Source organism: Mytilus galloprovincialis, chromosome 6 (assembly GCF_965363235.1).
Source record: "Mytilus galloprovincialis chromosome 6, xbMytGall1.hap1.1, whole genome shotgun sequence".
Taxonomy (NCBI): domain Eukaryota; kingdom Metazoa; phylum Mollusca; class Bivalvia; order Mytilida; family Mytilidae; genus Mytilus; species Mytilus galloprovincialis.
In genome coordinates this window covers 10665555-10689323 of record NC_134843.1, presented here as the reverse complement: position 1 = coordinate 10689323, position 23769 = coordinate 10665555, and the positions used below count along the sequence as shown (strand labels likewise).

At 32.5% G+C, this 23769-nt stretch overlaps 1 protein-coding gene across 2 annotated transcripts in view; it reads left to right on the top strand.

Annotated features, from left to right (window-relative positions):
- The window catches only part of LOC143078909 (ubiquitin carboxyl-terminal hydrolase 25-like), a 35068-nt gene extending 12898 nt beyond the window's left edge, over positions 1-22170 (top strand). Inside the window, exons 10-24 of one of the 2 annotated variants that reach the window (XM_076253964.1) lie at positions 256-404; positions 3777-3904; positions 5504-5599; positions 5985-6125; positions 6557-6768; positions 7297-7367; positions 11286-11505; positions 12997-13161; positions 14068-14246; positions 15361-15548; positions 16058-16139; positions 17347-17423; positions 18525-18654; positions 19334-19520; positions 20714-22170. In XM_076253964.1, the coding sequence (XP_076110079.1) occupies positions 256-404; positions 3777-3904; positions 5504-5599; positions 5985-6125; positions 6557-6768; positions 7297-7367; positions 11286-11505; positions 12997-13161; positions 14068-14246; positions 15361-15548; positions 16058-16139; positions 17347-17423; positions 18525-18654; positions 19334-19520; positions 20714-20898 (2210 nt within the window). In that variant the 3' untranslated portion in view covers positions 20899-22170. Of the gene's footprint in view, positions 1-255; positions 405-3776; positions 3905-5503; positions 5600-5984; positions 6126-6556; positions 6769-7296; positions 7368-11285; positions 11506-12996; positions 13162-14067; positions 14247-15360; positions 15549-16057; positions 16140-17346; positions 17424-18524; positions 18655-19333; positions 19539-20713 lie in introns of both variants that reach the window. The other variant, XM_076253962.1, reaches the window with a different exon arrangement.
- The last annotated feature ends 1599 nt before the right edge of the window (positions 22171-23769 follow it).

Genomic DNA, 23769 nt, shown 5'->3' with positions numbered 1-23769 from the left:
TATAAAATCCCTAACCTTATTATCATAATGAATTTCAGACTTAATTTGTATTTCTTTTTAGTTGACAGAGTTTTCACTCTTAGGCTGTGGATAAAAGCATCCATGCATGCCAACTTGTCTATTTTTAACTAGAGAATTGAAAATTCTTTGTAAAGTCTACTGTAGATGTTGCATGCATTGAAAGCTTGGCTTTTAATTACCTTAGCTTATGCAATTCAGTGTTTTTTATTATTAATAATTTGTTTCTTATCCTAGGTAAAGGATTTAGCAATGATGAGAATTTTGGTCAGTTTCCGTTACAAGTGAATGGTTTTCGAGACATCCATGAGAGTTTAGAGGCTGCTACAGCACATGGAGCTATAGAAACAGTCAGTAATGATACTACACAGCAATCAGGTCAAGAGGTCAGTGTTTTGTCATTCAAACAATTGTACTTTATTTTACCTGCCCTATAGGGCAAAAAAGAGTGTTACATACTAGTTATTTAAACATCAATGTGAAAATTGAAAAAGTGTGTGACTTATTTATCGAAAACAAATTATTATAATACCCTGCTATATGAGGGAGTCTTGAGAGTTTTGAGTTACAAATATCATACCTAAGCAACAGTAATAAAATATATATCCAAGTAAAAGATTTGTGGATTTTGTGCCTCTGGTGTAAACAAATCTTTACGAAACATGCAGAGGATATCCTTCACTAATCCAATCTTTTTGTGCTATGGACATGTATGTGAACAAAGTAAAAAAAAAAATAGATTGTAACAATGAAACAAAAATTTATAAAAACATTTCATTAAAAAATTACAAGTTGTTATAATTCATAATACTAGAGAGCAGCCAAAGTTGTATCATATTGTTGTGAACTTACTTATTTATAAAACAAACGAGTCTGAGCGTTGAATTGCCGATTGCGCTATATTTAACAGGGGAAACTACGATCTATAAATAGGGCAAAGTATATATTTAGAACCTGATGCGGAGATCAGTAAAATACTATAGTGTGTAAAAAGTATGCTGTTTACCTTTTATAAAATCTGAAACAAGTTAACTATCAATCTTCGTGTGCATGAAACAGCTTCCCTCTTCAAAACTATATAAACAATTGCTGGGCGGAAGTTGATGTCAACAATGGGAAAGTGAAAGTATGGGAATAAATATAACATTACGTCGTGTTAATTGTACTTTCACAACACATATTTTAAATTGATTATGTGACTTAGCAACTTTGTGTAACAATATTTAGTGAACCTGTTTAAATAGTTAGAATTACTTTTCTTTTTGTACAAACATGCTAAAGTAGAAAACAGCCTCATTAGTATGTTCTAATACAAAAGTTTAATAAAACATTAAAATTGAGAATGGAAATGGGGAATGTGTCAAAGACACAACAACCCGACCATAGAGCAGACAACAGCAGAAGGTCACCAACAGGTCTTCAATGCAGCGAGAAATTGCCGCACCCAGAGGTGTCCTTCAGCTGGCCCCTAAACAAATGTATATACTAGTTCAGTGATAATGAACGCCACACTAACTCCAAATTGTACACAATAAACTAAAATTAAAAATAATACAAGACTAACAAAGGCCAGAGACTCCTGACTTGGGACAGGCACAAAAATGAAAAAAATTGAATTAGTTTTGAAGGATCCTTGAAAAGCAAATATGGTTCCAACAATTAGATTTTTATTATACGACCGCAAAATTTGAAAAATTTTTCGTCGTATATTGCTATCACGTTGGCGTCGTCGTCTGCGTCGTCGTCGTCGTCGTCGTCCGAATACTTTTAGTTTTCGCACTCTAACTTTAGTAAAAGTGAATAGAAATCTATGAAATTTTAACACAAGGTTTATGACCACAAAAGGAAGGTAGGGATTGATTTTGGGAGTTTTAGTCCCAACATTTTAGGAATTAGGGGCCAAAAAGGGCCCAAATAAGCATTTTCTTGGTTTTCGCACTATAACTTTAGTTTAAGTAAATAGAAATCTATGAAATTTTGACATAAGGTTTATGACCACAAAAGAAAGGTTGGGATTGATTTTGGGAGTTTTGGTTCCAACAGTTTAGGAATTAGGGGCCAAAAAAGGGCCCAAATAAGCATTATTCTTGGTTTTCGCACAATAAGTTTAGTTTAAGTAAATAGAAATCAATGAAATTTAAACACAATGTTTATGACCACAAAAGGAAGGTTGGTATTGATTTTGGGAGTTTAGGTCCCAACAGTTTAGGAATTAGGGGCCAAAAAGGGACCCAAATAAGCATTTTTCTTGGTTTTCGCACCATAACTTTAGTATAAGTAAATAGAAATCTATGAAATTTAAACACAAGGTTTATGACCATAAAAGGAAGGTTGGTATTGATTTTGGGAGTTTTGGTCCCAACAGTTTAGGAATAAAGGGCCCAAAGGGTCCAGATTTAAACTTTGTTTGATTTTATCAAAAATTGAATAATTGGGGTTCTTTGATATGCCGAATCTAACTGTGTATGTAGATTCTTAATTTTTGGTCCCGTTTTCAAATTGGTCTACATTAAGGTCCAATGGGTCCAAAATTAAACTTAGTTTGATTTTAACAAAAATTGAATCCTTGGGGTTCTTTGATATGCTGAATCTAAAAATGTACTTAGATTTTTAATTATTGGCCCAGTTTTCAAGTTGGTCCAAATCGGGGTCCAAAATTAAACTTTGTTTGATTTCATCAAAAATTGAATAATTGGGGTTCTTTGATATGCCAAATCTAACTGTGTATGTAGATTCTTAATTTTTGGTCCCGTTTTAAAATTGGTTTACATTAACGTCCAAAGGGTCCAAAATTAAACTAAGTTTGATTTTAACAAAAATTGAATTCTTGGGCCTCTTTGATATGCTGAATCTAAACATGTACTTAGATTGTTGATTATGGGCCCAGTTTTCAAGTTGGTCCAAATCAGGATCCAAAATTATTATATTAATTATTGTGCAATAGCAAGAAATTTTCAATTGCACAGTATTCAGCAATAGCAAGAAATCTTCAATTGCACAGTATTGTGCAATAGCAAGAAATCTTCAATTGCACAGTATTGTGCAATAGCAAATATTTTCAATTGCACAGTATTGCACAATAGCAAGAAATATCTAATTGCACAATATTGTGCAATAGCAAGAAATTCCAATTGGATTTCAATTGGAGTTATCTTTCTTTGTCCAGAATAGTAGTTGAATCAACTTAAATCATTGTTTTATACAATATACAATGTATATTCACTTTTACTACCAACTGATAGATTAAAACAATCTTTACCATTCAGTGATAACAAGCACTTTTTTAACATTTTAATATTTTATGATGTATTTAAATGAGTAGTTATTGTTGCAAACTTCATTAGAAATTTGAATTGAGATCAGTTTTGAAATAAGGGAAAGGGGGATGTGAAAAAAAAAATTGGAGGGTCAATTTTTTTCATTTCAGATTTCATAAATAAAAAGAAAATTTCTTCAAACATTTTTTTGAGAGGATTAATATTCAACAGCATAGTGAATTGCTCAAAGGCAAACATTTTTTTTTAAGTTCATTAGACCACATTCATTCTGTGTCAGAAACCTATGCTGTGTCAACTATTTAATCACAATCCAAATTTAGAGCTGAATCCAGCTTGAATGTTGTGTCCATACTTGCCCCAACCGTTCAGGGTTCAACCTCTGCGGTCGTATAAAGCTGCGCCCTGCGGAGCATCTGGTTTAAATATGTATTTTATTACGATGCATTAATTACATTACATTTATATTTTTTTTTATTTCAGTTGTGGTTTACCAAACTTCCTCCAGTGTTGACCTATGAACTTTCAAGGTTTCAGTTTAACCAACAACTTGGACGTCCTGAAAAAATTCACAACAAAATAGAATTTCCCCAAGTGATATATATGGATAGGTAAGCCAAGAAAATTTGACTTATTGTGTCATGGTTGATGAATTTTTCACACAATGATCTTTTCCTATATGCGTAGATACAATAATGTTAAATACATTTTTAGCTCACCTGGCCCGAAGGGCGTCGTCTGTTAACTTTTACAAAAATCTTCTCCTCTTAAACTACAAGGTCACAAATTTTACCAAACTTAGCCATAATCATTATTGGAGTATCTAGTTTAAAAAATGTGTCCGGTGACCCGGCCAACCAACCAAGATGGCTGCCATGGCTGAAAATAGAACATAGGGGTAAAATTTAGATTTTGGCTTATAACTCTGAAACCAAAGCATTTAGAGCAAATCTGAAACAGGGTTAAATTGTTTATCTAGTCAATATTTATCTGCTCTGAAATTTCCAGATGAATTGGACAATGAGTTATTGGGTTGCTGCCCCACAATTGGTAATTTTTAAAGAAATTTTGCTGTTTTTGGTTATTATCTTGAATATTAGTATAGATAGAGATAAACTGTCAACAGCAATAATGTTCAGCAAAGTAAGATCTACAAATAAGTCACAAAATTTTAGTATATAATTCGGAAAGATCTGATTGCCAAAAAAATAAATAAAATAACTATCTAAATCCAAAACAGATAGTGGGTTAAAAAACAATAAGAATATTGGCAACATGATAATTAATTATTAAGCTGAAGACATTGATTAACAATACCACCACCATGGGAGGCATTAGTATACAATCACTATAATGTGAAACAGATGTAAAAAGACGTGATGCTGTTTTACTTCGAGAGATCACGTACAAGGGAAAACCGAATGGTTCCTATTATATTCATGTATAGACCCGACATGGTATCTACACAAACCTTTTCAATTGTTAAACATGTAGTAAATTTGAAAAAACTGTTATGAAACAGACACACATCTATCTGATGAGGGTTTACCTGGGATTATTCCCGAAAGAACCCGAAACATTGCATATTAAATTCTATAGAATAAAGCAATAAAACGTACGTAGTGTCAGGTCAGAAATATTGATACCATACCATACAATGAAAAAGTGGGTTTATGGTCAATTTATAAAACTATTTAAAACCACATGACCTAAATGGTCAGTTGACCCCTCAAAGAGTTATTGCCCTTTATAGTCAATTTTTCAAAATTTTCATTAATTTTATAAATTTTTGTGTAACTAAAGGGCCAATTGGGTTTATTATAGATAGAGAAAATTGTAAGTAGCAAGAATGTTCAGTAAAGTAAGATCTACAAAAACATCACCATCATCAAAACACAATTTTGTCATGAATCCATCTGTGTCCTTTGTTTAATACATGTATGCACATAGTTCCTTAATTTTAAAAATACTTGACATGTTAGTTTCAGGAAATAATTTAGCTTACATCTGAGATCTTTTTAGTACAACTAGCAATTATTGAAAAATATTTTTTTTTTTTTGTTATAGTTTATTTTTTTTCTTCATGAATTTACAAGCATCAACACCAATAAGAACATTGGTATTGAATGCTTGAATGTTGTTGCAATGGATGTAGATTCTTTTGTTATATGAAGAGAAAGATATTTAAGCCTTATATATTCTCATTTCAGGTATATGATTGGTAATAAATTAGAAACCAGGCAACGAAGAGAACAAGTAAAAAAATTAAGAGAGGAATTATCTGTGTTGTATTCTAAGTTAGATAAGTAAGTTTTTTGTGTCACAAATAGAAGAAACAATACGACATAGAGATTAGTATCCAATGCTTGCATTATTAATGGCCTCTGTGTTCACATCACGCATTATCTTTATTACTTGTCTGAAACTATTCGACAGGAACTAGACTAAAGAATAATCTTAAAAAGGCAGTTAACCATTCATTTTACTGACCACACAAAACTATTAACGTAACTTTTGAAATAAAATTGCTTGTAAGAAAATTGTTGATTTTTGACAAAACAAGAAGTAATATACTGTTTAAAGCAGTTAAAGTTTTTAGTAAAAAAAATGTAGTTGAATATTAAATCAGTGGAATAAAGAATGGAGGAGAATATGTTCATCAATTTAACGAAATTGATTTGATTATTTCAGATTTAACCATTATGGAAGTGGTAGTAAGAAAGTTCCTCTACAAGACGTATTGTCCTATGCTTTAGAGTTTGCCCAAAGTAAACCTGAAACCCAGTGTCTTTCATTAGATGTAGAAATGGAATCTCCTAAACCTCATACTAGGTAAAGTTAACATTATTGTTCCTTATTTCGAATAATTTAACGACAAAAAAAACAATAAATATAGAATTATGAATATCAAACGTGAATGATATTAGAATGTATTTAGAAAATTATCTTTATGAAATCATGCTTGAGAATGAAGAAATTTATCTTATTTTTGTATAAGAATTATTCCACAAGGATGGTACATCTCATAGCAGAAATGTTAATTTCTGTATAGTGTAAAAACTAAAAATAAAAATAACCATGTTATTATGAAAATAAATCAAAATCAACATACATGATTAGGATTTTTAAATATATTTTGGAATTATAAATAATGGAAAAGAACTTTAATTAGACATCTTAAATTTCTTTTCTTTTTTGTAAACAATGCAAAGAATCTGCCATAATTTTTATTTTGACTACTATTCTTTGTTTTTTTTTTCTAGTATGGTAACTGATACACCCACAGATGTTCCTATGACATCAACGTCACCCCCTTCATCATCACCAGCCAAAAAAATAGCCACGCCCATCAAACCTCATCGGACAAACGTCTTAATTAGTAACCCTTCACCTAAACATGTAGAAGATTCAGAATTAAAAGTTTTACAAGAATGTTTGCGGAGATGGCGAACTGAAGTAGAACAGGATGTTAGAGGTTTGTCTTTTAATTGTATTATAAAGAGACAATTCTTCATTGAATATTGATTAAAAAAGTTTTATTTATTTTTAATTTCGTATCACATTTTATTTTTTGACAAAAAAAAATGTCTGTTTCCGGATAACCGATTTTGTTTTTTTACCTGTTCTCATGAAATTAAAGAACTAATATCCCACCAATAATTATGTAGCAAAATAAAATCATAAAAATAAGAATACAATCAATTACAATTTAGGAACAGTATCTAAAACAAATTTGGTATTGTTTGAAAATGTATACATTTATTGTAGATACAGAAACACCCACAGTCAATAAGCCATCATTCTTGACTTATTAGTATAATGAGAAAAGAATTTGATGAAACAACACAAAAACAAAGATTTTTTTTGACATGATAAAATATATTCATCCTAATCAAACTGCAAACATTGTGTCTATTTTCCACAAATTTTCCTTCTTTATCCCTGTTAAATTTTCATTTAGTGGTATACAATTGAAATATTCATTCATTTGGAATATTTGTAGGATTACAAGAAAACATAAATTCCTTAGAAGAAGCTATAAATAGACAGTATGGTGATGAGGCCATGAGAAAGGTAAAATACACAAACAATTCTCATATTTTAAAAAGTAATATTATTTGTTGAAAAGACAGTACTCAAGCTAGAAATTGAAAGGAATCAGGTGCCTCTCTGGGACTAGTACATATAAAAACAAGAGTGCACACGCTGAAATGTCTCGCCTTCTTTACTTATCATTGATATTATGTTGATAGTCCTAAGTATAAAGCTTTATTAAAGACTGTCCCATAAACTTAACATTAACCAAGATAACAAAACAAAGACCAATGAACCATGAAAATGAGTTCAAGGTCAGATGAACCATGCCAGGCAGACATGTACAGCTAACAATGCTTCCATACAACAAATATAGTTGACCTATTACTTATAGTTTAAAAAAAATAGACCAAAACACAAAAACTTAACACTGAGCAATGAACCATGAAAATGAGGTCAAGGTCAAATAAAACCTGCGCGACTGACATATAGATCATAAAATATTTCCATACACCAAATATAGTTGACCTATGGCATATAGTATTAGATAAAAAGACCAAAACTCAAAAACTTAACTGACCACTGAACCATGAAAATGAGGTCAAGGTCAGATGACATCTGCCCGCTAGACGTGTACACCTTACAATCATTCCATACAACAAATATAGAAGATCTATTGCATAAAGTATGAGAAAAACAGACCAAAACACAAAAATCTAACTATAACCACTGAACCATGAAAATGAGGTCAAGGTCAGATGACATCTGCCAGTTGGACATGTACACCTTACAGTCCTTCCATACACCGAATATACTAGCCCTATTGCTTATAGTATCTGAGATATGGACTTGACCACCAAAACTTAACCTTGTTCACTGATCCATGAAATGAGGTCGAGGTCAAGTGAAAACTGTCCGACGGGCATGAGGACCTTGCAAGGTACGCACATACCAAATATAGTTATCCAATTAGTTATAATAAGAGAGAATTTAACATTACAAAAAATATTAACTTTTTTTTCAAGTGGTCACTGAACCATGAAAATGAGGTCAAGGACATTGGACATGTGACTGACGGAAAGTTCGTAACATGAGGCATCTATATACAAAGTATGAAGCATCCAGGTCTTCTACCTTCTAAAATATAAAGCTTTTAAGAAGTTAGCTAACGCCGCCGCCGTAGCCGCCGCCGCCGCCGGATCACTATCCCTATGTCGAGCTTTCTGCAACAAAAGTTGCAGGCTCGACAAAAAACCAGATAATTTTGATTCGAAAATTTTAGGGATGAAACTAGAATTGACATCTAACCTAGTTTGATGGTGATAGAATTGTTTTGCAGTATATTTGTCACTACTATTTCTTAACTTAAATGGATTGAAGAGTTCTTCTGACAATACAAATGTAATTGATTTTCCAGTTTTGATTTACAACATTCTTTTTCATTGAGCTTTTACCTCAGATTATCTTTGATCACCATGATCTGTGATTCTTTTTTGGAAAAATTGCAATGGTCTGGCGGCTGACTTTGAATAATGAGATTCAACTTTATTATCTTGATAAATGGAGAAAATATTAAGCCTATAAATGGATTTTTGTCGAGCCTGCAACTTTTGTTGCAGAAAGCTCGACATAGGGATAGTGATCCGGCGGCGGTGTTAGCTCACTTCTTAAAAGCTTTATATTTCAGAAGGTGGAAGACCTGGATGCTTCATACTTTGTATATAGATGCTTCATGTTATGAAGTTTCCGTCAGTCACATGTCCAATGTCCTTGACCTCATTTTCATGGTTCAGTGACCACTTGAAAAAAAAGTTCAAATTTTTTGTAATGTTGAATTCTCTCTTATTATAAGTAATAGGATAACTATATTTGGTATGTGCGTACCTTGCAAGGTCCTCATGTCTGTCAGACAGTTTTCACTTGACCTCGACCTCATTTCATGGATCAGTGATCAAGGTTAAGTTTTGGTGGTCAAGTCCATATCTCAGATACTATAAGCAATAGGGCTAGTATATTCGGTGTATGGAAGGACTGTAAGGTGTACATGTCCAACTGGCAGGTGTCATCTGACCTTGACCTCATTTTCATGGTTCAGTGGTTATAGTTAATTTTTTGTGTTTTGGTCTGTTTTTCTCATACTATATGCAATAGGTCTACTATATTTGTTGTATGGAATGATGGTAAGGTGTTCATGTCTAGCGGGCAGATGTCATCTGACCTTGACCTCATTTTCATGGTTCAGTGGTCAAAGTTAAGTTTTTGAGTTTTGGTCTTTTTATCTAATACTGTATGCCATAGGTCAACTATATTTGGTGTATGGAAATATTTTATGATCTTTATGTCAGTCGCGCAGGTTTTATTTGACGGTGACCTCATTTTCACGGTTCATTGCACAGTGTTAAGTTTTTGTGTTTTGGTCTATTTTTTTTAAAACTATAAGTAATGGGTCAACTATATATATTGTTAGCTGTACATGTCTGCCTGGCATGGTTCATCTGACCTTGACCTCATTTTCAAGGTTCATTGGTCTTTGTTTAGTTATCTTGGTTAATGTTAAGTTTATGAGACAGTTGTAATAAAACTAAGCTTTATACTTAGGACTATCAACATAATATCAATGATTAGTATAGAAGGCGAGACATTTCAGCGTGTGCACTCTTGTTTATATTTTGTTTAGGACATAAAAATATGTTGAAATTCATATATGATATAGGTGAGATGAAATTTCTATAGAATGCACAATAAAACTCATGCCAAGGGAGATAACTTTGGTAACATTCCATACAAACTATTGTAAAATGCATGACTAATATCTGTTACGGTTAGTATGGAAAAGATTACTCAATCCTTTCAAACTACTCCTTGACAAAAAAAATATTTATAGCCTTTTGTGAGTTGTATCATAAAATTTGTTGATTTTCATTATTTTTATGATTTTCCTTGCTCTATGTCTATGTGGCTCTGGGCGTAAAAAGGACTAGGTAGGCAGGTAGATATGATATTCATATTGATTATTACTTAATTCTTAGTTTCTATACAATCTTAAGAATTAAAAGAGTGTGTTTGAGACTTGTATGATGTCTGTCCTTTGTGCCCCAATGATACTTTTTATCTATCTTATTCATAACATAAAAGTATGCCCAAAATTCACATTTTATTTCTTATATTGACCCATACTAGGTATATAAATTTGACGTACATAATTTCTTTTTTTTATGCCCCACCTACGATAGTAGAGGGGCATTATGTTTTCTGGTCTGTGGCTCCGTTCGTCTGTGCGTCCGTTCGTCCATCTGTGCGTCCGTCCGTTCAGGTTAAAGTTTTTGGTCAAGGTAGTTTTTGATGAAGCTGAAGTCCAATCAACTTGAAACTTAGTACACTTGTTGCTTATGATATGATCTTTCTAATTTTAAAGCCAAATTAGACTTTTGACCCCAATTTCACGGTCCACTGAACATAGAAAATGAAAGTGGGAGTTTCAGGTTAAAGTTTTTGGTTAAGGTAGTTTTTGATGAAGCTGAAGTCCAATCAACTTGAAACTTAATACATATGTTCCCTAAAGTATAATCTTTCTAGTTTTAATGCCAAATTAGATTATTACCCAATTTCGGGGTCCATGAAACATGGAATAGGATAGTACGAGTGGGGCATCCGTGTACTTTGGACACATTCTTGTTTTATTATAGTAAGCTTTTTTATTAAAGAATTTGAAGATATGACATTTAATCATGATCTGATATATAGAAATGTTTAGTTGATAGTTTTAGCCAGTTATAGGCAGTCATTTCCTGTTTGACTGGAACTTTTTGACAATCTATAATAATCAGTGGGGGTTTACTTTGCACATTAGCTTATACAACATAGCCATATCTAAATTGTCCAACTCCTTGTTTACATTACACAACTTTTGTAGCCATATTGAGCCTGCCAATTGAGACTGTATCTTTTATTTTTCAGTGTCCTTATCATTTGCATGCTGTACTTGTCCATGAAGGACAAGCTGCCTCTGGACATTACTGGGCATATATTTGGTCGTTAACGAAATGGTTGAAATTTAATGACATATCAGTGACTGATGCATCATGGGATGATTTAGTAAAAGAAAGTGTGGGTGGATTTCATAACGCTAGTGCTTATTGTTTAATGTATGTGGATAAATCAAAATTAGAGGCAGAAGGTAGATTTTGTTTTGTAGTACATTTATACATAAATATTAAGACATAGGAATTTTAAGTTACTTATTGACCATTTAATAACATGGTAAATTGGTGAGCTTTTGTAGAAAGATAATATAGCTTTAAAATGTAATATAGTAAAAAAAAACAAAGTTTGATTTTTAAGAATCAATATAAAAATAAGGAGATGTGGTATATAAAAAAGAAGATGTGGTATGATTGCCAATGAGACAACTATCCACAAGAGACCAAATTGACACAGAAATTAACAACCATAGGTCACCGTACAGCCTTGACAATGAGCAAAGCCCATACTGCATAGTCAGCTATAAAAGGCCCCGATAAGACAATGTAAAACAATTCAAACGTGAAAACTAACGGCCTTATTTATGTAAAAAAAAATGATTGCCAATGAGACAACTATTCATTAGAGTTAAAAAATGAAGTGGATATAAGCAATTAAAGGTCACTATATGGTCTTCAACAATTAATAAAACATAAACTGTCTAATCAGCAATAAAAGACAGAAAATGTGAAACATTCAAACCAGCAAAATGACCACCTAATTTATATCAATAACAATTTACAAAAAAAAAAATGAATGTAAAAGACATGAACAGGAAGCTGACTTGGTACAGGTATATAAAGAAATTTGTTGGGTTCAACATGTTTATTAGTGCTCAACCCTCTCCAAACTGTGGACATTCGTGTAACAGGAAGCTGACTTAGTACAGGTATATAAAGAAATTTGTTGGGTTCAACATGTTTATTAGTGCTCAACCCTCTCCAAACCGTGGACATTCGTGTAACAGGAAGCTGACTTGGTACAGGTATATAAAGAAATTTGTTGTGTTTAACATGTTTATTAGTGCTCAACCCTCTCCAAACCGTGGACATTCGTGTAACAGGAAGCTGACTTGGTACAGGTATATAAAGAAATTTGTTGGGTTTAACATGTTTATTAGTGCTCAACCCTCTCCAAACCGTGGACATTCGTGTAACAGGAAGCTGACTTGGTACAGGTATATAAAGAAATTTGTTGGGTTTAACATGTTTATTAGTGCTCAACCCTCTCCAAACCGTGGACATTTGTGTAACAGCACTGCATAAGAACACTTAAAATTTTGGTTTCTGTTCCCTTTCTTAAGTGTGCTTCAATCAAATGTCATGAAACTTAAGCATAATGCTTATTACCTCAAAACTAAGATCAAGTACAAATTTTGGTAGCATAACTTTTATAGTTCTTGAGTTATTTTTCTTTATTACAGTATATAGTATATCGTCTGTGTCCCCATTTATTAATTCTGTTATGTTTAATTGAAATAGAATCCTAATGATTCTAAAAAGTTCTTCTACGTTAATATTATAAGTGCTTAGGTCTTATAAGGGATTACCATAAAAGCTATGTATATAACTAATTTTGTACCTGAAATTGATTAGAATGTATTGACCTGGCCTAACAACTAATGTTCTTATTGTTAATATTTGTACAGAAGAAAGCTGTGATAATGATGTTCTACCTGATGACTTAAAGGAACAGGTGTTAGAGGACAATAATAAATTTGACCAGGAAATAGACGACTGGGACAAAGAACAGGCCAGAAAAGCTCTGGGTGCTGGTGATGGTGATTGTACTATAACTGGGGAAACAAAACCTAGTAAGTATCAGGAACAGGCCAGGAAAGCTCTGGGAGCTGGCAATGGTGATTGTACTACAACTGGGTAAACAAAACCTGGTAGGTATCAGGAACAGGCTAGAAAAAGCTCTGGGTGCTGGTGATGGTGATTGTACTATAACTGGGTAAACAAAACCTTGTAGGTATCAGGAACAGGCTAGAAAAAGCTCTGGGTGCTGGCGATGATGATTGTACTATAACTGGGTAAACAAAACCTGGTAGGTATCAGGAACAGGCTAGAAAAGCTCTGGGTGCTGGCAATGGTGATTGTACTATAACTGGGTAAACAAAACCTGGTAGGTATCAGGGACAGGCTAGAAATTCTCTGGTGCTGGTGATGGTGATTGTACTATAACTGGGTAAACAAAACCTGGTAGGTATCAGGAACAGACTAGAAAAGCTCTGGGTACTGGTGATGGTGATTGTACTATAACTGGGGAAACAAAAACCTGGTAAGTGTAAGCTACAGGCCAAAAAAGCCCTGGGTGCCGGTGATTGGGATTGTACTATACCTAGGGAAACAAAACTTGGTAAGTTTCAGGAACAGGCCAGAATTTATTAGGATGCTGATTTAACTATGTTCAGGGAAAGTCAGAAAAGCCCTAGGCACCAGTGATGGTGATTGTACTATAACTAGGGAAACAAAATCTGAAAGTATCAAAGACAGGTTTAGATAGCTAAAGGTGCTTGGGAGGCTTATTGCAGTGTTACAAGGGAAAAGCCAGATAAGTTTAGAGACAAACAGAATGTCATTTATAACAGAATAGGGGAACAAAGCCTGACTAGGAGAAGCAAGAAAATAAATTGTTGCTGTTAAAATATCTTCTGATAAAACATGTTATTCATTTGTATACATTTAAGAAAGAAAATGATTTGTATTCCTTTCAGGTCCCAGTACAAGTTCAGTAGCCACACAGACACAAGTTCCTAGCAATAAAAATTTTAACCAGGAAGTGACATTAGCTGTGACTCATGCTTTTTTATCAGCCCCAGAAACATACCAGGCTGCCAACACAGCCTTAGGTCAGGAAACCATTCAGTTTGATGGACCAGCTGTTCTTACAATTGTAAGTCAAATAGATATACTTATCCTAGTATGTTAGAAATCTTATTTATAGACTCTGTGTTTAGAAGAAGTAACAGAAAAAGCCTCCAATGATAAAGGGAGGTAATTCTGTTTGTCCCCCTTTATATATCAAGTAATGGATATTTTGCCACATGTTGGCAAATTAGGGATAATATCAATATAAATGCATTTTACTAACCATTTCCACTGGGAATTTTTCATGAATTTTATATATCCTCTTGTAAACTAGAATAGAACCATTCTGATATTCTGTGCTTACCACAAAGTGCTTAAGCAATGATCTGTTTTAGCTTAGAGTATAACAACACACATCTGGTTGTGAAGGAACAAGCTATTGTTTTCAGTAGTAATTCATATTGAGGTTACAAGCATTTCACAGAAAAGAACTGACATATTATTTCTTTCAGTTGATCAAGTTTTGTATATTGCCTAACATTTTTTAAGTTGTTTTTCACAAAATTGTGAATTAATAAAACAGACAATTGAAAAATGATTTAAAGATGAACTCTTTTAATTTTGATATTCAGAATAGATGTGGCTTAAGATACATGACATACTTCAATCAACAAATGATTTTTAAAATTTATCCAACTAGTAAGAATTGGTTTTATTGCATGAGTGATTAGTGAAATATACTTTCTCTTATTTTTGTGCTATTTTCACACTTCCAGAACGATGTCAGAAAAATATTTCTCCTCACTAGTAAAATCTGTTCTCGGCAAATGATTGGTTGATATTTATTTGTGACGTTTCTTGTTTTCTTCTGAATTATCATATTGTGACGTAATGAAAAAAGGCGACCATGCCTGATGACGTCTCATCAAAAGTACACAAATTTCCTCAAATCTTTCAAAAGGAACTAAAAAAATCATAAGAGAAACAGATTCCACCACTGTAACTCATGTATACCAATATTTTTCCACTCTCAACAGTTAAATTTTAATTATTTGAAAAGCTCGGCAAGCCTCACGCTTTAAATATTAAAATTTAACTGTCTCTAGTGGAGAAATATTATAAAACACTTGTTGCAGTTGTGGAATCTATATATACCACATATATTTATTTTAAATTGAAAACTTGTGTTAATTTTCCAGGTGATAGAAAATGAACTGCAAAGACTTGATCAAATAGTAAAACAGTTACCTAAGTTGTTACCTAAAGATGATCAACGATTATTGCATCCTGTGATATATCTAAAAGCATGCCATGCCCCCAGGGACGTGGTACACAAATTTATGCTGGAACAGTTTTCCCTTTGTACTCTTTTAACACAAAATGATAAGTAAGTTTGAGAAAATGGCGTTTATAATATTCCCCACATCTTATCTGAATTAAATTCATGCTACGGTTTTGAGGAACAGTGAATGTTTTGTTAATTTGACATACTGCTATTCAGAAATTATTGCGTGCATGTATTATTGCAATTTTTGTCAATTAAGACTAAAATGCGACTTTAATTTTTGCAATATTTAGAAAAATCTTGTTTAATTCAAATAGAAAATTTTAAAATGCGAGATTAAATTATTGTAATTATAACCCTGTCGCATTTTTCACAATAATAAAAACATCGCAATAATTTCTGAATATACAGTACTATGATGTCAATCTTATCTCCTTGCTAGCAAAATATGACATTAATTATCCCCCTTGTATTTACCTATCAAAATCTGGCATTTTGACATGAAGTAAAATAATACTAGATAGAGCAGCAGTATTATCATCTTAAATGTAACATTGTTTTTGTTGTAACTTATTATATTTGTATATTCAGCATTTTATTTTACTTTTCAGATGTAAAAGATTATTACTTTCAGCGACTGCAGAACTTAAACAAAGACAGAAAGGTTTAGAAAAAGATGAAATCATGATTTTGGTAGGTATTATTATAAACAAACATTGACCTTCAGGATGCTAGAAGTAAATACTTGATTTTTATGCTCCACCTACGATAGAAGAGGAGCATTATATTTTCTGGTCTTGGGATCCATCCATTCGTCCGTCTGTTTGTCCATCTGTCCCACTTCATTATAAAGTTTTTGGTTCAGTTAGTTTTTGATGAAGTTGAAGTCCAATCAACTTGAAACTTAGTACACATGTTCCCTATGATATAATCTTTTTAATGTAAATGCCAAATTAAGATTTTTGACCTAAATTTCACGGTCTGCTGAACATAGAAAATTATAGTGTGGATGGGGCATCTGTGTACTATGGACACATTCTTTTGATTGAGATATGCCATTTCAATTGATATTTTATAGTGTGTCTTTCTATGTTGTGATGTTACACTATTGTTTAAGATAAGGGTGACAGTCGGTACATATTAAAACGTTTAAACCAGCTGCATTTGTTTGCACCTGTCCTCTGTCAGGAATCTGATGTTCAGTAGTTGTCGTTTGTTGATGTGGTTCATAAGTGTTTCTTTTTTTATTTTTTTTATAAAGATTAGACCGTTGGGTTTTCCTGTTTAAATGCCTTTACACTAGTTGTTTGTGGGGCCCTTTATAGCTTGCTGTTCAGTGTGAGCCAAGTCTCAGTGTTGAAGAGCATTCTTTGACCAAAATTAGTCTCATTGGCACTCATACCACATCTTCTTGTATCTTTTGGAAAAATACCTAGATTTCTACATTTCAAAGTTGTTAATAGGATAAAATGATAAAAACAAAGACATCTACATCTGTGATGATTATGCCTGATACATTGCACATGTGGTGCAGACTATCTGATGTCATTGATGACAATAGTGCAGTGGGCCATCTGAGATGAATTTGTATGTCAAAGTTTTCAAAGTCAATCCATCCAACAGTATAACATATAAATTGTATCACAATGGCAATGCAAATTCTCACAGAATGAATAAGTTATAAATAATAAGTATTGTTACCTTGCTGTCACATTGACATATCTCCACCATATGTTATTCTAGCATAAGCTACAGACACAAGCGTTGCTACACAACACAATAAATAGTCAATTATAAGAATGTCAGAAATTTACTTTAGCAATGTTTGGTGTTCATGAAGAAAGACCTTAGAATTTGTGTTACATAATTTCTGATGTTTGATTTTATTTTATTGTTTCAGTGGCATGACAGATTTCACCAGTTTAGAAAAATAGTTTATTTCTTTGTTAAAGGATTATTATTATATAATGATGAAAAGTGAGTATTAATGTCTACTATTTGTCTATTTTAAAATGTTTTCTCATGATCTTAAGTTGCCCTATGGTGTTGTAGTGTCAAAATTTCTTGGTATTTTTACAAGCCATTATAATGCCTGATCATCTTTTTACATTTTTGTCAAAATCAGAAATCAGAAATTGTCATTTCCTTTCAACATATGAAGTGGTTGGAACCACATCTTATTATGCCATCGCTATGACATATAGTGGTACCCCTTGAACATAATTTGAACCTCCTAAAATCCAACAGTTGTTGTTTATTTTAATTTTCATGTATTGATTATAGTGAATAATGGTATGACATCTTTTTCACGCAGTAATGACCATTTAAATTTGGCACTCGTTTTTGGCATTTGTATTGTCTAATTTAGTTTAAAAAAATATTTAATGGGCGCAGAAATTGACAAATTATTATAATCAATATTATTACTTTTAAAATTTGACTAGATCCAGTTGCATACATAACTATGTTTCTGATGAAAAAGTTAAATAGAAGGTTCTTTGACAGTTAATGCTAGCAAGTTTTCGGTTCCTTTGTTAATACATTTGTTAAATCATTATTATTAAGAATAAATTTGACTATTTCTTAAATAGAAAATCTATCAAATATGTATTACATTATACCATGTATTACCAATGTTATTTCAACTGATTGGGCGGAGCTTATGTTTTAATTTGAATGAGGACAGTCGATTTGAAAATGTGTGTTATTACGATGATTGCCGTTATAGTTATTACTGATTTCGAATTACCTATCAGTGACCTCAAAGGAATCTACGAAAGAATGACTGGACAATGCATTGATGAGTGTATCCTAAAACACCTATCTTTAGATGGACTGGTTTATTATGAGAGAACTGGATAAACTCTGCCCAGTCAAGTAATACAACCAAGTTAATTTGATGTATTGTTTAGGAGAAAATGAAAAAAATCATAATAAGAGATTGTAATGTGTTTAAAAATTATATTGTCAGAGTTTCTAGAAATGATAATTTCTGTATTTCATTTGTTATGTAATTGGTCTAATATTACACATTGCTTGTTGTTTTTCTAATTAAATGTGGTATTGGTTTTTTTTCAGATATGATAAAGCTCTCCCTTATTTGGTTCATACATATACTCTTAATACAGCTCTTAATTATCAAGTGACAGTAGATATGGGAGGTTTATCTGTTAGTTTATTAGGATTTTATAGGAGACAGTGTTTATTGGTAAGTTTAACATAGTCTCTAATGCTTAGATTATAAACATTTGGTAAATGAAAAGAACATGTATGGTATACACTAAACAATATTAAAAATATAACATAAGGCGTAAAAATTGATTGCAGTACTTTTACAAGCAAGAATAGACAATTCACAGGTGCATTACTGTATATGGGATAGCCTCTTTTTTCTAGTTGTTTTATTACCGTTGTAATTTGGAGAATTGTTATATTTAGGTTGTAATATATGGAAACTTAACTCACTGAAAAGCAGGGAGAGTGTTATTGATGTAAAAGCTACTTAATTGGTGTATAGATGAAATTGATTGATTGATTGTTGTTAGCTTCATGCCACATTATGGTATATTATTAAAATCATGAAAATACTGGTGTTTATTTTTATTTTTATGGAGCAAAGACATTTTTTTACTTTGTTCCAGTCATATAATTTTGATATATCTGCTAGTAAAGATACAAAATATCTATATTGCAGTAAAATAGTGTTGTACTGAATATTCCTTGAGTTGTTTTGTCCTCATGAAATTTTTGTGTGAAAATTTTATCGGATCTTTCCAACAATTTTTGATTAACAATTGACTAAGATATTATATATATGAAATGATTCAAAGCTTTAAGAATCCAAATTTAAGTACATTTTCTTGTAATCTCTCTTTTATATTTCTCAGCATATGAACGACATGCTAACTCATCAGTTTGAAAGTCTTGAGGACATCACAGAGACGATGGGGATTATGAATAACTACATTGTGCCATGTCTGCCATGTTTGCTACAGTCTGGCTACACTGATGACCAAAGTGCTGCAGAGGAAATCAGAGAAAAATGGTGCTCATTTCTTGGACAAGAAATTGGTGGTATGTCTCCTTCAAAAGGTCAGAATATTTCACTAAATTGTTTAAGAATTATAAGACATATTTTATATAAAGTGCTATTTTAAAAACTTTAATAGATTAAAATAATTTATTCTCACTCGCTTTCAAAAACTTCTTCATAAAAAGCTGGTTCATTGGAAAATAATTTCAGAAGATCTACAAAAAGAATTGCGGTCTCATACTTATTTTTTATGCCCCATTTATGGGCATTATGTTTTCTGGTTTGTGCATCTGTTTGTCCATTTGTTTGTCCCACTTTAGGTTAAAGTTTTTGATCGAGGTAGTTTTTGATGAAGTTGAAGTCCAATCAACTTGAAACTTAATAAACATGTTCCCTAATATGATATGATCTTTCTAATTTTAAAGCCAAATTAGAGAATTATTCGATTTTCACGGTTCACTAAACATAGAAAATGATAGTGCGGATGGGGCATCCGTGTACTGGGGACACATTCTTGTTTATAGAAATGTTTGGGGGAAATATCCCCAAGTAAGTCTCTGCCTTTGACTATACAAAAAGAGGGACATGGTAAATCAATAAGCTTTTATAAACATATAAAGAAGATATGAGATTGAGAATGGAAATGGGGAATGTGCCAAAGAGACAACAACCCGACCATAGAAAAAAAACAACAGCAGAAGGTCACCAACAGGTCTTCAATGTAGCGAGAAATTCCCGCACCCGGAGGCGTCCTTTGACTGGCCCCATAACAAATATATACTAGTTCAGTGATTATGAACGCCATACTAATTTCCAAATTGTACACAAGAAACTAAAATTAAAATAATACAAGACTAACAAAGGCCAGAGGCTCCTGACTTGGGACAGGCGCAAAAATGCGGCGGGGTTAAACATGTTTGTGAGATCTCAACCCTCCCCCTATACCTCTAGCCAATGTAGAAAAGTAAACGCATAACAATACGCACATTAAAATTCAGTTGTATGATCGCAAATGAGATGACTATCTACCAGAGACCAAATGACATTGATGTTTTTCGAGTGAGCAAAAAGTGAATGGTTTATGAAATATTTAAAAAGTTTAATTGCATTGTGTGAATTTCAAGATGTAATTATGTAATTATGTAAGATCAGTTCTGAACTAATTTTCAGTTTTGATTTAAGTTACAGGAAATTATGTCTAATTCATAATGAAAAACATATTTTGTAATTTCAGCCAAGAAAGTTGAAATGTTACAAGACTTATTATCAAAGTTATTTGAACCACCAGGTGATACAAGTGTTACTAGAATTCCAGCTGTGATGCATGCAGAACTAAAAACATTATATAGAGAATTCCAGAGGTTAATGGACATAGCTGATGAGGGGGGATACTTAGAAAAAGCATTACAGAGTAAATGAGGATATTAGATCATGTCGCATAAGTCCTACTTCATAAAGATACCAGGTTGCCATGATTTCTAGTGTGTAGTCTGAAGTGGTTAAGATCCACAACAGGAAACCAGTATAAAGAATAGATATCAATGACGAGAATTATAACTTCATAATGATACCAGGTTGTCATCCTTTCTGTTCCTGTTGTATCAACTAAAACAGTTTTGATAGACAAACAGAAAACCAGTACAAAGAATAGATATTAATTACAAGAATTAAATGTTATACTTGATAGTGAGATAATACACATTTTGACATGTTTTCATTTTAAACTACAAGAATTCAAAATAAAACCTTAATGTTTGAATCTTAAAAAAGATTTTCATGATTTTTTTTTAATTTGTACGAAATTAAATCAAAATAACAGGCAAAGTAAAAATAGTGAATGAATGCAAAAATGGTGGTAAAGCAGAAATGATCGCTGATGAAAACCAACCCAAGTTGGGCATATTCAGGTTAAGTTCAAAGGTTGTACAGAAGATTTAGCTGATATGAAAGAAAGTTACTCATGTAGGATTTTGATTTATTCATACATTATAAAAAGCTTTTATTTAAAGACCATAATTTTACATATCGCAACATAGATTTTTTTTTTTTATAGATATAAAAACTATTTTAGTTTAAAAATAAAGATAAATTATAAAGCAGCTTTTAATTGTTTGTATCATTTCTCAGTAATTCATCATATGTTTTAACCTTACTTAGTCTCATGTCTTTGATTTAATTATAATTTTGATAAATTGAAAGTAAAATCGAATAGTTTGGGTAATATGAACAGATTTAAAAAAAAAAACAAAAAAAAAACCACTTTTATCAAAAGAAATTATTTTTATTTACAAAATTATCAAGTCTCTTCTCATTTAGCAGCATTTTTTGAAAAATCAAATCTGTTTGGTGTCAACTTCTACATTAAAGGAGTTCCATACTCTTAAGATGCAAAAAGTTAAGTATATATATAAAAGATATTAAATTGACATTTGAAATAGAACAAAAGTGTGGCATTTTAAAAAGCCAATATGTCTGGTCTAAACTACTTTATATGGATATTTGTGCAGTATTTATGAATTCCTAATGTATCTATTATGTGTATCAAATGGCTTTTAATTTGATTTCTGGCAAGTTTTTATTGTTCATGTTTTCTGCCCAGGTTTAGTAATGGATAAGTATTTTTATGCCCCACCTACGATAGTAGAGGGGCATTATGTTTTCTGGTCTGTACGTTTGTCCATCTGTTTCGTTCGTCCGTCCGTTTGTCCCGCTTCAGGTTTAAGTTTTTGGTCAAGGTAGTTTTTGATGAAGCTGATGTCCAATCAACTTGAAACTTAGTACACTTGTTAGGGCCCCGCCGACTAAGGCGGGTCGCCCTATAGTGATCAGTCTGTCCGTCCGTCCGTCCGTCTGTCCGTCCGTCCGTCTGTCCGTCCGTCCGTCCGTCCGTAACACTTTAACTTTGTGTCCGCTCTATATCTTAAAAACCGTTATGATTTCAAAGTTTATACTTGACATCCATTTTAACCAACACCAGAGGGTGTGTCATGATGTATGTAAAACTTCCTAGGTCAAAGGTCAAGGTCAAAAACTTTGGTTTCAGTTGACAACACTGTGTCCTGTGGTGAAGATCGTGTCCGCTCTATATCTTGAGAACCGTTATGATTTCAAAGTTTAAACTTGACATCCATTTTAACCAACACCAGAGGGTGTGTCATGATGTATGTAAAACTTCCTAGGTCAAAGGTCAAGGTCAAAAACTTTAATTTCAGTTGACAACCCTGTGTCCTGTGGTGAAGATCGTGTCCGCTCTATATCTTGAGAACCGTTGTGATTTCAAAGTTTATACTTGACATGTATATGAACCAACACCAGAGGGTGTGTCATAATTTATGAACGACTGCCTAGGGCAAAGTTCAAGGTCAAAAACTTTGGTTTCAGTTGACAACCCCATGTCCTATGGTAAAGATTGTGTCCGCTCTATATCTTGAGAACCGTTATCATTTCAAAGTTTATACTTGACATGTATATAAACCAACACCAAAGGGTGTGTCATAATTTATGTGCAACTTCCTAGGTCAAAGGTCAAGGTCAAAAACTTTGGTTTCAGTTGACAACCCCATGTCCTATGGTAAAGATCATGTCCGCTCTATATCTTGAGAACCGTTATCATTTCAAAGTTTATACTTGACATGTTTATAAACCAACACCAAAGGGTGTGTCATAATTTATTTACAACTTCCTAGGTCAAAGGTCAAGGTCAAAAACTTTGATTTCAGTTGACAAACCCATGTCCTATGGTAAAGATACAATTTTTTAATGCAACAATTTTTTAATGCACATTATTCACAGCGGGGCCCACAGAGATGGCTCCCATCTCAATGATATCTAGTTGCTTATGATATGATCTTTCTAATTTAAAAGCCAAATTAGACTTTTGACCCCAATTTCACGGTCCACTGAACATAGAAAATGAAAGTGGGAGTTTCAGGTTAAAGTTTTTGGTCAAGGTAGTTTTTAATGAAGCTGAAGTCCAATCAACTTGAAACTTAGTACACATGTTCCCTATGGTATAATCTTTCTAATGTTAATGCCAAATTAGATTTTTAACCCTATTTCACAGTCCATTGAGCATGGAAAAAGATACTGCGAGTGGGGCATCCATGTACTTTGGACACATATTTGTTTCATATCAGTCGTCCCTTTTTTTCTTCATTATAAGTTATCAATGTCATTTTTTCTGATACTGTAAATTTAGAAACTTGTGTGCATTTATCATTGAAATTTTTGTTAAATTAAAAAAAATGCAAGTTTAATATTGAGATTTTTGGAAAAGCTTCATACATACAT